This window comes from Ranitomeya variabilis, chromosome 1 (assembly GCF_051348905.1).
Source record: "Ranitomeya variabilis isolate aRanVar5 chromosome 1, aRanVar5.hap1, whole genome shotgun sequence".
Classification (NCBI taxonomy): domain Eukaryota; kingdom Metazoa; phylum Chordata; class Amphibia; order Anura; family Dendrobatidae; genus Ranitomeya; species Ranitomeya variabilis.
Window position 1 is genome coordinate 1,158,041,553 of NC_135232.1, and position 15,929 is coordinate 1,158,057,481.

Genomic DNA, 15,929 nt, shown 5'->3' on the forward strand with positions numbered 1-15,929 from the left:
CAATCTGCCTCCTCTCTCGAGGATACAAAAAGGGAAACATCATCAGCGTACGCCACTACCCTCAAGGCGGCCTCTGGCTCCGCCTGGTCCATCCTGACTCCCACCAACGGTCCACGCTCCACCCTCCTTAAAAGGGGGTCGATCGCAAACACGTATAACAGCGGGCTCAGAGGACAGCCCTGGCGGACACCAGACCTCACCTCAAAAGGGTGTCCGACCCAACCATTCACGAGCGGAAAAGTCTCTGCCCCATTGTATAAAACTCTCAACCAATCAACAAACCTCCCAGGCAGACCATACCTCAGAAGGACGGACCAGAGGTACTCATGGTTAACCCGGTCAAAGGCCTTCGCCTGGTCTAAGGACAGCAAGTACCCCTTCCTGTTACCTGCCCTGCCCTGCTCCACTGCCTCCCGGACACCGAGCACAGCACTAAATGTACTGCGGCCTGGAACAGAGCAGTGCTGGGCCCCCGAAAGGAGCCGGGGCGCAAACTGCACCAACCGATTAAAAAGCACCTTTGCCAGAACCTTTCGGTCCGTATTGAGAAGCGCTATGGGACGCCAATTCTCAATACGGGATGAGTCTTTACCCTTTGACAGGATAATCAGGGCTGACTTCCTCATTGAACTGGGTAGAATGTCCGAGGAGAGGCACTCATTAAAAACCTCAGTCAAGAGGGGGACCAAAGAGTCCCTAAAAGTCTTGTAGAACTCGGATGTTAAGCCATCCGGACCGGGCGACTTTTTGGGCCGGAGCCCATCAATCGCCCGTCTCACTTCCTCTTCCCTGATTGCTTCTGCCAAAACATGAAGAGAGGGGTCATCCCCTGGCTCAGGGATGGTTTCAGTCAGGAAAGCCGACATCTCATCCCGATCAGGATCCCCCCTCCCCAAGAGGTGCAAGTAGAAGGATCTGACCACCTCCAGGATCCCTGATTTGGATCTGTTCAGGGACCCCGTACTGTCAATCAGTCCTCTCACCATCTTACAATTCACTGACAACCTGCAGTTTCTGTAAGGGTCGGGCGAGCGGTACCTCCCGAAATCCCTCTCAAAAACCAAGGATGTGTGCCTATCATACTGGCACCCCTTGAGCAAGGTCTTCACCCTGGAGATTTCCTCTCGGTCCCCTCCAGTCGAGACGAGCTGCTCGAGTTTCCTCCCCAGCTCCCGATACAGGCGGTACCTGTTCAGGCCTCTGAGGCTCGAGAGCTGACGGAAGAACCCTGCGACCCTTCTTTTGAAGATCTCCCACCACTCAGACTTACTGCTACAAAGACCCAAGAGAGGTACCTGGCTCTGAAGAAATTCCTCAAAGGACTGTCTTACTTCCGCCTCTTCCAGAAGGGACGAATTCAGCTTCCATAGGCCTCTCCCCATCCGGGGGGTCTCTGTAACATTCAAAGTAAAGAAAATGAAACAGTGATCGGAGAACTCCACCTCAACAGCGGACACTGCAGAAGAGACGGCTTCCTCCTTTAAAAAAAACCTATCTATCCTAGACCTACTGCTTCCCCTAAAAAAGGTGAAACCCCCGTGACCTGGGGTGTGCCGGATGTGGACATCCACCAGGCGAGCTTCGCTTACTATGCTATTCAAGGCTACGCTATCATAAGCCAGCCGGTCTCCGGGGCCTCCCCTATCACGGAGTCTGGTTACAGTATTAAAATCCCCACCGAAGACCACCTGCCGGCTCGTAAAAAGATAGGGCTTGATCCTCAGGAAGAGACATTTACGGTCCCACTTGGATTGTGGGCCATAGATATTGATGAGCCGAAGCTCCTGTCCCCTCATGAAGACGTCAAGGACCAAACATCTCCCCATTTCTACCTTGATCACCCGTCTGCATTCCACCTCCACGGTCTTAAAAAGGACCGCTACCCCGCTATACGGCTCGGCCGCAAGAGACCAGTATGAGGGCCCACTCCTCCATTCCCTCTTTGCTTTGTAGATGGACCCCAGGTCCGTTAGTCTGGTCTCCTGCAAAAATAAAATATCAGCCTCAACCCGGGTGAAAAAATCAAAGGCCGTAAATCTAGCCGTATCTGACTTTATGCTGGCGACATTAATCGACGCCAGAGTCAACGGGGTAGGTTCCGCCATCATGGGTGATTGAGTTAGATGGCCTGTTTTTTAACCGTACCCCCTGATTTCCTCTCCCCTTCTGAGGAGGAGCCCGACTCACCCCTCCTCTTTAAAGATACCGAGGTGTCCATATCCTCCTTTATAGCACTGGATTTCCCAGAAATAGATTCCTTGCCCCTGGACCCCGAGGTGGTCCCCCCTCCAGAGGAGTGTGAATCCCCCGGAGGACAGACCTCACCACTCCCCGAAGGCACCCCAGATGTTGCGACCGGCCCCTCACCCCCGACCTCCGACACAGCAGAGTCATCGAGGGCTTGGAACCGATTGGAGAGGGGGATCAGAGGGGAGTCAGCGAGCCCTTCCGTAGGCACCCCAGTGGCCAGGGGGGGGGGCTTAGATTTTTTAGCCTTGCTCTTCCTCTTCTTCCGACTCTTACCGGTACGATTGTCACCCATTTTTTTAGGCTGCTCCACCACCTCTTCTTCCAGACTTTCATACTGGGAAGAGTTATCAGAAGCAGCCAACTCCTCCCTCTCCATCCTCCGGATCTCCTCGCTCACCGCCTTCTCCCCCAGGGCCTCAGAGGCTTCGGCTGCCGTCTCCAGGTTGGGGGCAGTCATCACCCCAGTTGCCTGAGGCTTATCCTGCCCCCTGCCCTTACGGCTCCTCACCTGTTGCCACTGGTGGGCAGATGTACCAGCCTCGCCTTTCCTCACTGACCCCTCAGCTCCCCTCATGCCTCCACCCTCAGCCACAGCAGAAGTTGCACCACCGGGGACCCCCCCTTGGCTCCCCCCTGCCGGGCCAGAGATGGTGCTGGAAAAGGAACGGGGGCAGCGGCTATACGGGTGACCTAGGTCACCACACAGGTGACACCTAATGTCACCACAGGCCGCGGCAAGATGGCCTACCCCGCCACACAAGGCACATTTCTGTACCTTGCAGCCTGCGCTGAAGTGGCGGGGATCACCGCACCTGTGGCAGACCTTCGGTTGCCCCTGGTAGAAGATCTGGATTCTGTCCCTCCCCAGAAATGCTGAGGAAGGGATGTGGGTGACCGTACCTCCTGAAACCTTCAACTTTACCATGAAGGTCCAGCCCCCTGACCAAATGCCAAACTCGTCCCTATTTTTTTTTAGGGACCTCGGTGACTTCCCCATAACGGGAAAGCCACGTCATTATGTCGACCCCAGAGAGTGACTCGTTAATTGTCAGAACGGTCACCCTCTTTACACTATTTTGGCGAGACACCGCCTGCACGGCAAAGTCTCGCCAGCCGGGCTCCCCCTTTGCCAGTTCGAAATTCGACCAGAAAAGCTCCAAGCCCTCTGGCCGAACAAAACTGACATCGAAGAAGGAGGTGCCAAACGGATGAATCAGGGCAAAGATGTCCGTCGCCCTGAAGTCCATCTTCAGAAGGAGCTCCACAACCCTCGCCCTTGGCGGGCACGCTTCACTGCCCCTCCACCGAAGACGGACCACATTCCGCCTGGCCACCCCCTGCCCGGCTGTCGGGAGGGACCAAACCGTTTCCCCTTCCCTTTTATCTTGGAAGGCAGCCTGGCCGTGTCTATCCAGCCAAAAGGCCAAGTCCACCACTCTTCCCTCTACTTCGATCGTCCGTTCTCCCTTTTTGAGGGCCTCCAGGAAGCGGCGCCGCAAAACGCTATCCCTGAGGTCCAGAGGCGAGGAAACCCCCTGACTAGACCCCGGGGCTCCAGCCACCACCCCCGAATAACTCCGAGAACCTGTGGCTGGGGGGGCAGATGGACCGACCCCCTCCCCCCTTCTCCCACTACCATCAGACACCGTACTCACACTTGCCACCTTAGACGCACTGCCACTCGCATCCTCAACCATAGACACTTCCATACCCGCACCCTCCTCATCCACTCCATCAGTCACCCCACTCTCACTCACATGCACACTGGGGTCAGTTTTATTTTGCCTCACCTTTTGGGTATTTCCAGGTTCACTGCTACCGCCACCTACTGGTGGCATCCTCCCTGCTGGGGGGTTTGGCACACACAGCGCTGCTGTCCCTTTAAGAGTCCTGCTGCCATAGGACTTAAGCAGCACAGCCTGACTTTGCACCACAGCAGGCACAGAGCCTCCTCCCTCACTGGCAGGTAGGAAGCCAGGTGCAGACCCGCCTCCAGCTCCATCCTGCCTTGTCACCGGAGACCCCACCGCAGGTAAGCCCCCAGACTCAGGGGACCCCGCCAGGCAGGCGCCCTTGCTGCTATCTGCTGCAGTCCCTGCTCCATTGCTGGCTAAGACCATTTTTTTTTCCTTTCTTTGGGCAGCCACGCCCCCAGCCTTCAGCCGCACAGCACAGCTATCCAAAGCTGCACCTGCATGGGCAGCGGGTGCCGAGGAGGCCACGCCCCCTGAGACTGGCCGCAGCGGGACCCCCAGAGCCGACCCAGAGCTGGATCCACCCCCCGGAATCCCCCCAGCGGTACCAGTCCCCTGAGGGACAGCGCCCCCCACCACCACAGCCTGGGCCACAAACAGCCTGGCCACAGCAGCTCCAGCGGCTGGCCCCAGGCTAGGCCACTCTCCCTCAGCATCCACCAGCGGTGGTGCCCCCAATGCAGGAGGCCCCGACTTCACCGCAGACCCCGCCAGGGGAGGCCCCACCATTTTCTTTTTATGAGCCGGTTCTGCTGGAGCCGCCGGCCCCTCCCCCTTTACTTTACTAGGTGCCTGGGACCCCAGAAGCGATCCAGATTTAGCGGATCCGTAAGTGGGGGACCCGGACACCCCAGCGCTCACCGCCGGAGATGCGGTCCTGGCTGCCACTCTCTTGCCCACCTCTGGGCCACCTTCCACACCATGCTCCATATCAGACACATCACTACCCCCTCCGTTACCAGAAACAGAGGCAGCGCCCTGCGTGTCATGGCCTGTAATCTCCCCGCTCCCTCGCTGCGGACCCACAACAGAGCCCAAGCCGGGGTGGGTAGCGGGTGCCGCACAGCGGGATCGGGGGGCCCCAGAGAGGGGGACATACACATATTTCTCCACAGTAGATGTTTTCTTGTTATTCCTTTTCTTAACCTTCCTCTTCATCCCCCTCCTGGTTGCCTCGTCCTCACAGATCTCATCCCCGAACCTCAGCTGGTTAAAACGGACCGGGGACTCGATCTGCCGGATCTGCTGCATGACGAGGCAGCCCCCCTCGCTGCTACTACCACCATCCTCATCCTCCCCCTCGCTCCCGCTGTCCCCTGAAGGGCCAGAATCTGACGGGAGAGCCACCTGCTCGGGGGCTATCCCGCTATGCGACGCCTGGAGATCTCTTACCAGGCCACCAGGCGGTGGGTAGGGCGCGACCTCCTCCTCGCATTCCTCATCATCCTCCTCCACCACCTGGCCGGAGCTCCGTGACCCCTCCGGAGCCCCACCGGTCATGGCTCTGAACCGGTCGTCGTTCTCCAGCTTTTCACGGAAGGGCCCGCTGCCATCCAGGATCTCACACCTCCGGCTTTCCAGGTCTTGTATGGATTGTTTTATCTTCTTGACCGCGGCGGATAGCTCGGCCTTCTTATTGCCGGAGGCCCTGTCAGACCTCTCCTTAGCTACCCTCAACTCCCCCCAGAGGGATTTTAGCTTCCTTGAGGCGTCCTCATACTCGCAGAGGTGCGCATGGATGCGTGAACCATAGCCCACGGCGGATTCTCTAGCCGCCTTAGTACCCCAACCAAGGGGCACCGCTGCAGCACCCCTGCTCGTACTCGGCCTACCTCCGGGGGAAGGAGCCGCCGCGGCCTCAGGGGTCCTACGGGTCTTCATACTGGATCCCTTGCCTGATCCTTGGCCAGATCTTGTGGCCCTAGCCGGAGTTGGAGTCCTCCCACCCCCCGCCGGCTTGGACCGGGAGGCGGGAGCCGGGGGCCCAGCCCCGGAGGCCAGTCCCAAAATGAGCCTTCTTTCCTGGGAAGGGGGCAGACAAAAAGTCCTGGATGAAAAAGTTTACCTCCCTTCCCAGGAGCTCTCTCTAGGCAGCACACAGAGCACACGGCAAGCAGGCTCCGCCTATTCCTGCTGTGCAGTCACTGTGTACATACATTACATTACTGATCCTGAGTTACATCCTGTATTATACCCCAGAGCTGCACTCACTATTCTGCTGGTGCAGTCACTGTGTACATAAATTACATTACTGATCCTGAGTTACCTCCTGTATTATACTCCAGAGCTGCACTCACTATTCTGCTGGTGCAGTCACTGTGTACATACATTACTGATCCTGAGTTACATCCTGTATTATACCCAAGAGCTGCACTCACTATTCTGCTGGTGCAGTCACTGTGTACATACATTACATTACTGATCCTGAGTTACATCCTGTATTATACCCCAGAGCTGCACTCACTATTCTGCTGGTGCAGTCACTGTGTACATACATTACATTACTGATCCTGAGTTACATCCTGTATTATACCCCAGAGCTGCACTCACTATTCTGCTGGTGCAGTCACTGTGTACATAAATTACATTACTGATCCTGAGTTACCTCCTGTATTATACTCCAGAGCTGCACTCACTATTCTGCTGGTGCAGTCACTGTGTACATACATTACTGATCCTGAGTTACATCCTGTATTATACCCAAGAGCTGCACTCACTATTCTGCTGGTGCAGTCACTGTGTACATACATTACATTACTGATCCTGAGTTACATCCTGTATTATGCCCCAGAGCTGCACTCACTATTCTGCTGGTCACTGTGTAGCACAGTAGTATCATACTTGGATACTCTACACCTGGCTGCACTCTGACGCCTGACACTGGACATAGAGCTCAGGGTCAGTAAGTCTCCATAAAGGCCGCTGTGCACTGATTCTTCATCCATTACTGCACATTGCTGTTTTTTATCTTTGAATCAGTTCTGACAATTCTTGTTCTTTTCTACATTGTTTCTTTTTCCATTGTTACCATCACTCCCATCATCCACACTAATCTTCCCCAGGATGTCGGCCGGCGCTGCTTCATTTCACATTTTTGTCCGTGTTACTTGAGCCCCTAGCGCTGATCCTGCTTTGGAGCCCCCCAGCCCCTCCGTCACCCCCCAGCCCTTCCGTCGCCCCCCCAGCCCCTCCGTCGCCCCCCAGCCCCTCTGTCACCCCCTCCGTCTCCCCCAGCCCCTCCGTCGCCTCCTCGTCGCCCCCCAGCCCCTCCGTCACCCCCTCCGTCGCCCCCTCTGTCGCCCCCCAGCCCCTCCGTCGCCCCCTCCGTCACCCCCCAGCCCCTCCGTCGCCCCCTTCCCTTTCATCACACAATTCAGGGCACATCTGTTATTAATCAACATGAAATTTGTGAAATTCTACCCCAGACCTGTGCCAGGGGAGGATGGGGCGAAATAACCGGAGCCGCTCTATTTTATCCAAATCTCCACTTCCTTTGTGTAGCAGAAGTAAGTGCACCCGACGCTCGTGGTGTGGAGGGAGCTGGTCTTGGGGCTGAGATGAGGGTCTCACGTCCCCCAGTCTTCATTACATACTTTATTTCTTTATGAATATTTCAATGTAAAAGTATCAGTTAATCAGTGACGGCGCCCCCGTGTGGCAGTGACGGCGCCCCCGTGTGGCAGTGACAGCGCCCCCGTGTGGCAGTGACAGCGCTCCCGTGTGGAGAGATAGCGCCCCCGTGTGGAGAGATAGCGCCCCCGTGTGGCAGTGACAGCGCTCCCGTGTGGCAGTGACAGCGCCCCCGTGTGGAGAGATAGCGCCCCCGTGTGGCAGTGACAGCGCTCCCGTGTGGCAGTGACAGCGCCCCCGTGTGGAGAGACAGCGCCCCCGTGTGGCAGTGACGGCGCCCCCGTGTGGCAGTGACAGCGCCCCCGTGTGGAGAGATAGCGCCCCCGTGTGGAGAGATAGCGCCCCGTGTGGCAGTGATGTAACAGTAATGGCTTTTACCTGTTCCTTCTCTTGTAGCAGAAAACATGGATCGTTCCTGCACACCGTCCCCAACACTCTCCCCGAACTCCCTGAATGAGAGTTGTAGTATCGCTCCGCTGACCCCATCACAGTCTCCGGTACGTGGGGGGAGCAAAAGCAAAAATATGTACCTATGTTATACAGCTGTACATATATATGCAGGAAATACCCAGGTTATACCAGCTCTACATAAATAATTATATACAGGAGATGCCCAGGTTATACCGGCTGTACATATATAATCATATACAGGAGATGCCCAGGTTATACCAGCTGTACATATATATACAGGAGATGCCCAGGTTATACCGGCTGTACATATATAATTATATACAGGAGATGCCCAGGTTATACCAGCTGTACATATATAATTATATACAAGAGATACCCAGGTTATACCCGCTGTACATATATAATTATATACAGGAGATACCCAGGTTATACCGGCTGTACATATATAATTATATACAAGAGATACCCAGGTTATACCCGCTGTACATATATAATTATATACAGGAGATGCCCAGGTTATACCGGCTGTACATATATAATTATATACAAGAGATACCCAGGTTATACCCGCTGTACATATATAATTATATACAGGAGATACCCAGGTTATACCAGCTGTACATATATAATTATATACAGGAGATGCCCAGGTTATACCAGCTGCACATATATAATTATATACAGGAGATACCCAGGTTATACCTGCTGTACATATATATACAGGAGATGCCCAGGTTATAGCAGCTGTACATATATAATTATATACAGGAGATGCCCAGGTTATACCAGCTGTACATATATAATTATATACAGGAGATGCCCAGGTTATACCAGCTGTACATATACAATTATATACAGGAGATACCCAGGTTATACCGGCTGCACATATATAATTATATACAGGAGATACCCAGGTTATACCAGCTGTACATATACAATTATATACAGGAGATACCCAGGTTATACCGGCTGCACATATATAATTATATACAGGAGATGCCCAGGTTATACCAGCTGTACATATACAATTATATACAGGAGATACCCAGGTTATACCAGCTGTACATATATAATTATATACAGGAGATGTCCAGGTTATACCAGCTGTACATATATAATTATATACAGGAGATGCCCAGGTTATACCAGCTGCACATATATAATTATATACAGGAGATACCCAGGTTATACCTGCTGTACATATATATACAGGAGATGCCCAGGTTATACCAGCTGTACATATATAATTATATACAGGAGATGCCCAGGTTATACCAGCTGTACATATATAATTATATACAGGAGATACCCAGGTTATACCAGCTGTACATATACAATTATATACAGGAGATACCCAGGTTATACCGGCTGCACATATATAATTATATACAGGAGATACCCAGGTTATACCAGCTGTACATATACAATTATATACAGGAGATACCCAGGTTATACCGGCTGCACATATATAATTATATACAGGAGATGCCCAGGTTATACCAGCTGTACATATACAATTATATACAGGAGATACCCAGGTTATACCAGCTGTACATATATAATTATATACAGGAGATGTCCAGGTTATACCAGCTGTACATATATAATTATATACAGGAGATGCCCAGGTTATACCAGCTGCACATATATAATTATATACAGGAGATGCCCAGGTTATACCTGCTGTACATATATATACAGGAGATGCCCAGGTTATACCAGCTGTACATATATAATTATATACAGGAGATGCCCAGGTTATACCAGCTGTACATATATAATTATATACAGGAGATGCCCAGGTTATACCAGCTGTACATATACAATTATATACAGGAGATACCCAGGTTATACCGGCTGCACATATATAATTATATACAGGAGATACCCAGGTTATACCAGCTGTACATATACAATTATATACAGGAGATACCCAGGTTATACCGGCTGCACATATATAATTATATACAGGAGATGCCCAGGTTATACCAGCTGTACATATACAATTATATACAGGAGATACCCAGGTTATACCAGCTGCACATATATAATTATATACAGGAGATACCCAGGTTATACCTGCTGTACATATATATACAGGAGATGTTGGTCCCCCTCATTTAATGACAGAAAACCCCACAATGGTCACAGAAATAACTGGAATCTGGCAAAAGTAATAAATAAAAGATCTATGAAAATGAACAGATGAAGGTCAGACATTGCTTTTCCACCATGTTTCCACAGAATTTAAGAAAAAATAAAACCCCTGATAATAATGTGTCCACTAACTATCATCTCAGGGGTCTACAATCCTGGAATCAGTGAGTGGCCGATATATAAGGCTGCTGATCCTCAGGCCATGTGCACACGTTCAGTATTTTTCGCGATTACATATGCCTCCCATTATTTTCAGTGTATTTCGCATTTCTAGTGCAAATGTTGCATTTTTTTTCCGCGAAAAAATCGCATCGCGGAAAAAAAAACAACATGTTCATTAAATTTGCGGAATTGCAGGGATTCCGCACACCTAGGAGTGCATTGATCTGCTTACTTTCCGCACGGGGCTGTGCCCACCATGCGGGAAGTAAGCAGATTATGTGCGGTTGGTACCCAGGGTGGAGGAGAGGAGACTCTCCTCCACGGACTGGGCACCATATAAGGGCAGTCTCACACGTCCAGATAATTCCGGTACTGGAAAAATCGGTACCGGAATTATCTGTGTCCGTGTGCCCGTGCGTTTCTGTGGCACATCAGTGTGGCACACGTGTGCCGCCCGTGTGCCGACTGAGTACCACACGCACCATGTCGGAGACAGCGCTAGAGATAAGCGCTGTCCCCCCACGTGGTGCTGAAGCCACCATTCATATCTTCTCTGCAGCAGCGTTTCCTGTAGAGAAGATATGAATAATCCTTTTTTTTTTGTTTCTCGTCTTTAACATAAAGATCCCTGTCCCGACCCCCCTCCCACCCCCTGTGCGCCCGCCCGCTGTTATTAAAATACTCCCCCGCCTCCCTCGCAGTGTCCTGTCCTGGCCGCAGCTTCTACTGTATGAGCGGTCACGTGGGGCCGACGATTACAGTCATGAATAGGCGGCTCCACCTCCCATAGGGGCGGAGCCGCATATTCATTACTGTAATGGGCGGCCCCACGTGACCGCATACAGTAGAATGTGCGGCCAGGACAGGACACTGCGAGGGAGGCGGGGGAGTATTTTAATAACAGCGGGCGGGCGCACAGGGGGTGGGAGGGGGGTCGGGACAGGGATCTTTATGTTAAAGACGAGAAACCAAAAAAAAAGGATTATTCATATCTTCTCTACAGCAAACGCTGCTGCAGAGAAGATATGAATGGCAGCTTCATCACCATGTGGGGGGGACAGCGCTTACTGTAAGCGCTGTCTCCTGCATGGCACACGGACTGCACACGGAAAACATCCGTGTGCGGTACGTGTTTTACACGGACCCATTGACTTTAATGGGTCCGTGTAATCCGTGCGCTCCCACCAACACTGACATGTCTCCGTGTTTGGCACACGGAGACACGGTCCGCAAAAAATCAATGACATCTGCACAGATGCATTGATTTCAATCTGTCTACGTGTGTCAGCGGCTCCGGTACGTGAGGAAACTGTCACCTCACGTACCGGAGCCACTGACGTGTGAAACCGGCCTAATTGGTAAAAAAAAAAGAATTAATATAAAAAATATTGACATACTCACCTTCGATGACCCCCGGAGTCTTCCCGCCTCTCAGCGCTGCATGCTGCCGTTTCGGTTCCTATAGATGGTGTGGTGAAGGACCTGTGATGACGTCGCGGTCCTGTGATTGGTCGCGTGACCGCTCATGTGACCGCTCACGTGACCGTGACGTCATCGAAGGTCCTGCACACACACACTGTCATGATTCCCAATGGCAGGGAAACATCAGAACACAAAAATAACGGACGAGCTCTGGGTGATCGTGAGCTAAATCTACCACACAACTAATAGTAGCCAGGGAGCATACCTACGACTTCCTAAATGCCACGCGCCAGCCGGAGGACTAACTACGCCTGGTAGAGGAAGGAACAGACCTGGCTTACCTCTAGGGAAATACCCCAAAAGATGATAGCAGCCCCCCACATGTAATAACGGTGAGTTAAGAGGAAAAGACATACACAGTATGAAAGTAGATTTAGCAAAGAGAGGTCCACTTACTAGATAGCAGAAGGATACAAAAGAGGACTTCACGGTCAACTGAAAACCCTTTCAAAAACCATCCTGAAATTGCTTTAAGACTCCTGTGTCAACTCATGACACAGGAGTGGCAATTTCAGCCCGCAAGAGCTTCCAGCTACAGAGAATAACAAAAACTGCAAACTGGACAAAGATACAAAACAAAAGGACAAAGTCCACTTAGCTGATCAGCAGACTAGTAGCAGGAACATGCAACCGAAGGCTCTGGTTACAATGATGACCGGCAAGGAAATGACTGGAGAGCAAGGCTAAATAGGAAACTCCCAAACACTGATGGGAGCAGGTGAACTGAGACAGCAAAGCACACACAAGTCACCAGTACCACCAGCAACCACCAGGGGAGCCCAAAAAGAGGATTCACAACAGTACCCCCCCCTTAAGGAGGGGGCACCGAACCCTCACGAGAACCGCCAGGGCGATCTGGATGAGCCCTATGAAAGGCACGAACCAAATCCGAGGCATGAACATCAGAGGCAGTTACCCAAGAATTATCTTCCTGACCATAGCCCCTCCATTTAACCAGATATTGAAGTCTCCGTCTGGAAATACGGGAATCCAAGATCTTCTCTACAACGTACTCCAATTCACCCTCCACCAGCACAGGAGCAGGAGGTTCAGTAGAAGGAACCACCGGTACCTCATATCTCCGCAACAACGACCGATGGAATACATTATGGATAGCGAAAGATGCCGGGAGGTCCAAACGAAAGGACACAGGGTTAAGTATCTCCAAAATCCTATAAGGACCGATGAACCGAGGCTTAAACTTAGGAGAAGAAACCCTCATAGGGACAAAACGGGAAGACAACCACACCAAGTCCCCAACACGAAGGCGAGGACCAACACGACGACGGCGGTTAGCAAACTGCTGAGTCCTCTCCTGGGACAACTTCAAATTGTCCACCACTTGTCCCCAAATCTGATGCAACCGATCCACCACCGCATCCACTCCAGGACAATCCGAAGATTCCACCTGACCAGATGAAAAACGAGGATGAAACCCTGAATTGCAAAAGAAAGGATAAACCAAAGTGGCAGAACTAGCCCGATTATTAAGAGCAAATTCTGCCAACGGCAAAAAGGCAACCCAGTCATCCTGATCAGCAGACACAAAACACCTCAAATAAGTCTCCAAGGTTTGATTAGTTCGCTCCGTCTGGCCATTAGTCTGAGGATGGAATGCAGACGAAAAAGACAAATCAATGCCCAACCTGGCACAGAATGCCCGCCAAAATCTAGACACGAACTGGGTTCCCCTGTCAGAAACGATGTTTTCCGGAATACCATGCAAGCGAACCACATTTTGAAAAAATAGAGGGACCAACTCAGATGAGGAAGGCAACTTAGGCAATGGTACCAAATGAACCATTTTAGAAAAACGGTCACACACCACCCAGATGACAGACATCTTCTGAGAAACAGGGAGATCAGAAATAAAGTCCATAGAGATGTGCGTCCAAGGCCTCTTCGGAACAGGCAAGGGCAACAATAACCCACTAGCCCTAGAACAACAAGGCTTGGCCCGAGCACACACATCACAAGACTGCACAAAAACACGCACATCCCGAGACAGGGAAGGCCACCAGAAGGATCTAGCCACCAAATCTCTGGTACCAAAAATTCCAGGATGACCTGCCAGCGAAGAAGAATGAACTTCCGAGATGACTCTACTGGTCCAATCATCAGGAACAAACAGTCTACCAGGCGGACAACGATCAGGTCTATCCGTCTGAAATTCTTGCAAAGCACGTCGCAGATCTGGGGAGACAGCAGACAAAACCACCCCATCCTTAAGGACACCAGCAGGTTCAGAATCCCCAGGAGAGTCAGGCTCAAAACTCCTAGAAAGAGCATCTGCCTTAACATTTTTAGAACCCGGTAAGTATGAAACCACAAAATTAAACCGAGAAAAAAACAACGACCATCGTGCCTGTCTAGGATTCAGGCGCCTGGCAGACTCTAGATAAATCAGATTCTTGTGATCCGTCAAAACTACCACCTGATGTCTGGCACCCTCAAGCCAATGACGTCACTCCTCAAATGCCCACTTCATGGCCAAAAGCTCCCGATTACCACCAACATAGTTTCGCTCGGCGGCCGAAAATTTTCGAGAAAAGAACGCACAAGGTCTCATCACTGAGCAGTCGGAACTTTTCTGCGACAAAACCGCCCCCGCTCCGATCTCGGAAGCATCGACCTCAACCTGAAAGGGAAGAGAAACATCAGGCTGGCGCAACACAGGGGCAGACAAAAAACGGCGCTTAAGCTCCCGAAAGGCCTCCACAGCAGCAGGGGACCAATTGGCAACATCAGCACCCTTTTTGGTCAAATCCGTCAGAGGTTTAGCAACGCCAGAAAAACCAGTTATAAATCGACGATAAAAATTAGCAAAGCCCAAGAATTTCTGAAGACTCTTAAGAGAAGTAGGCTGCGTCCAGTCACAAATAGCCCGAACCTTGACAGGGTCCATCTCAATAGAAGAAGGGGAAAAAATGTACCCCAAAAAGGAAATCTTTTGAACCCCAAAAACACACTTTGAACCCTTTACACACAAAGAATTCTCCCGCAAAACCTGAAAAACCCTCCTGACCTGTTGAACATGAGACTCCCAGTCATCAGAAAAAATCAAAATATCATCCAAATACACAATCATAAATTTATCCAAATATTCACGGAAAATATCATGCATTAAGGACTGAAAGACTGAAGGTGCATTAGAAAGGCCGAAAGGCATTACTAAATACTCAAAATGGCCCTCAGGCGTATTAAATGCGGTTTTCCACTCATCCCCCTGCTTAATTCGCACCAAATTATACGCCCCACGAAGATCAATCTTAGAGAACCACTTAGCCCCCCTTATGCGAGCAAACAAATCAGTCAGCAAAGGCAACGGATACTGATATTTGACTGTAATTTTATTCAGGAGTCGATAATCAATACAAGGCCTCAGAGAGCCATCCTTTTTAGATACAAAGAAAAAAACAGCTCCTAAAGGAGAGGAAGAAGGACGAATGTGTCCCTTTTCCAGGGACTCCTTAATATACTCTTGCATAGCAGCATGTTCAGGTACAGATAAGTTAAACAAACGAGCCTTTGGAAATTTACTGCCAGGAATCAGATCTATGGCGCAATCACAATCTCTGTGGGGAGGGAGTGAACCAATTTTTGGCTCCTCAAAAATATCACGATAATCAGACAAAAATGCCGGAATCTCAGAGGGAATAGATGACGAAATGGAAACCAAAGGTATGTCCCCATGAGCCCCCCGACATCCCCAGCTTAACACAGACATTGTTTTCCAGTCAAGGACTGGGTTATGAGATTGTAACCATGGTAATCCAAGCACCAAAACATCATGCAAATTGTACAACACAAGGAAGCGAATCACCTCCTGATGGTCTGGAGTCATACGCATAGTCACTTGCGTCCAGAATTGTGGTTTATTACAAGCCAAAGGCGTAGAATCAATACCCTTCAGAGGTATAGGGACTTCCAGAGGCTCTAAATCAAACCCACAGCGCCTGGCAAAGGACCAATCCATAAGACTCAGAGCGGCGCCAGAGTCCACATAGGCATCCACGGTAATAACTGATAATGAACAAATCAAGGTCACAGACAGAATAAATTTAGACTGTAAAGTGCCAATTG

The 15,929-nt window shown here is 50.9% G+C and overlaps 1 protein-coding gene across 4 annotated transcripts in view; it reads left to right on the forward strand.

The window, feature by feature from the left end:
* The window catches only part of HSPA12B (heat shock protein family A (Hsp70) member 12B), a 143,413-nt gene that overhangs the window by 51,374 nt on the left and 76,110 nt on the right, over nucleotides 1–15,929 (forward strand). For 2 of the 4 annotated variants that reach the window (XM_077280370.1, XM_077280372.1), the window contains exon 3: nucleotides 8,031–8,131. In XM_077280370.1, coding sequence (XP_077136485.1) covers nucleotides 8,031–8,131 — 101 coding nt within the window. The remainder of the gene's footprint in view (nucleotides 1–8,030; nucleotides 8,132–15,929) is intronic. The other 2 variants (XM_077280371.1, XM_077280373.1) reach the window with 1 other exon arrangement.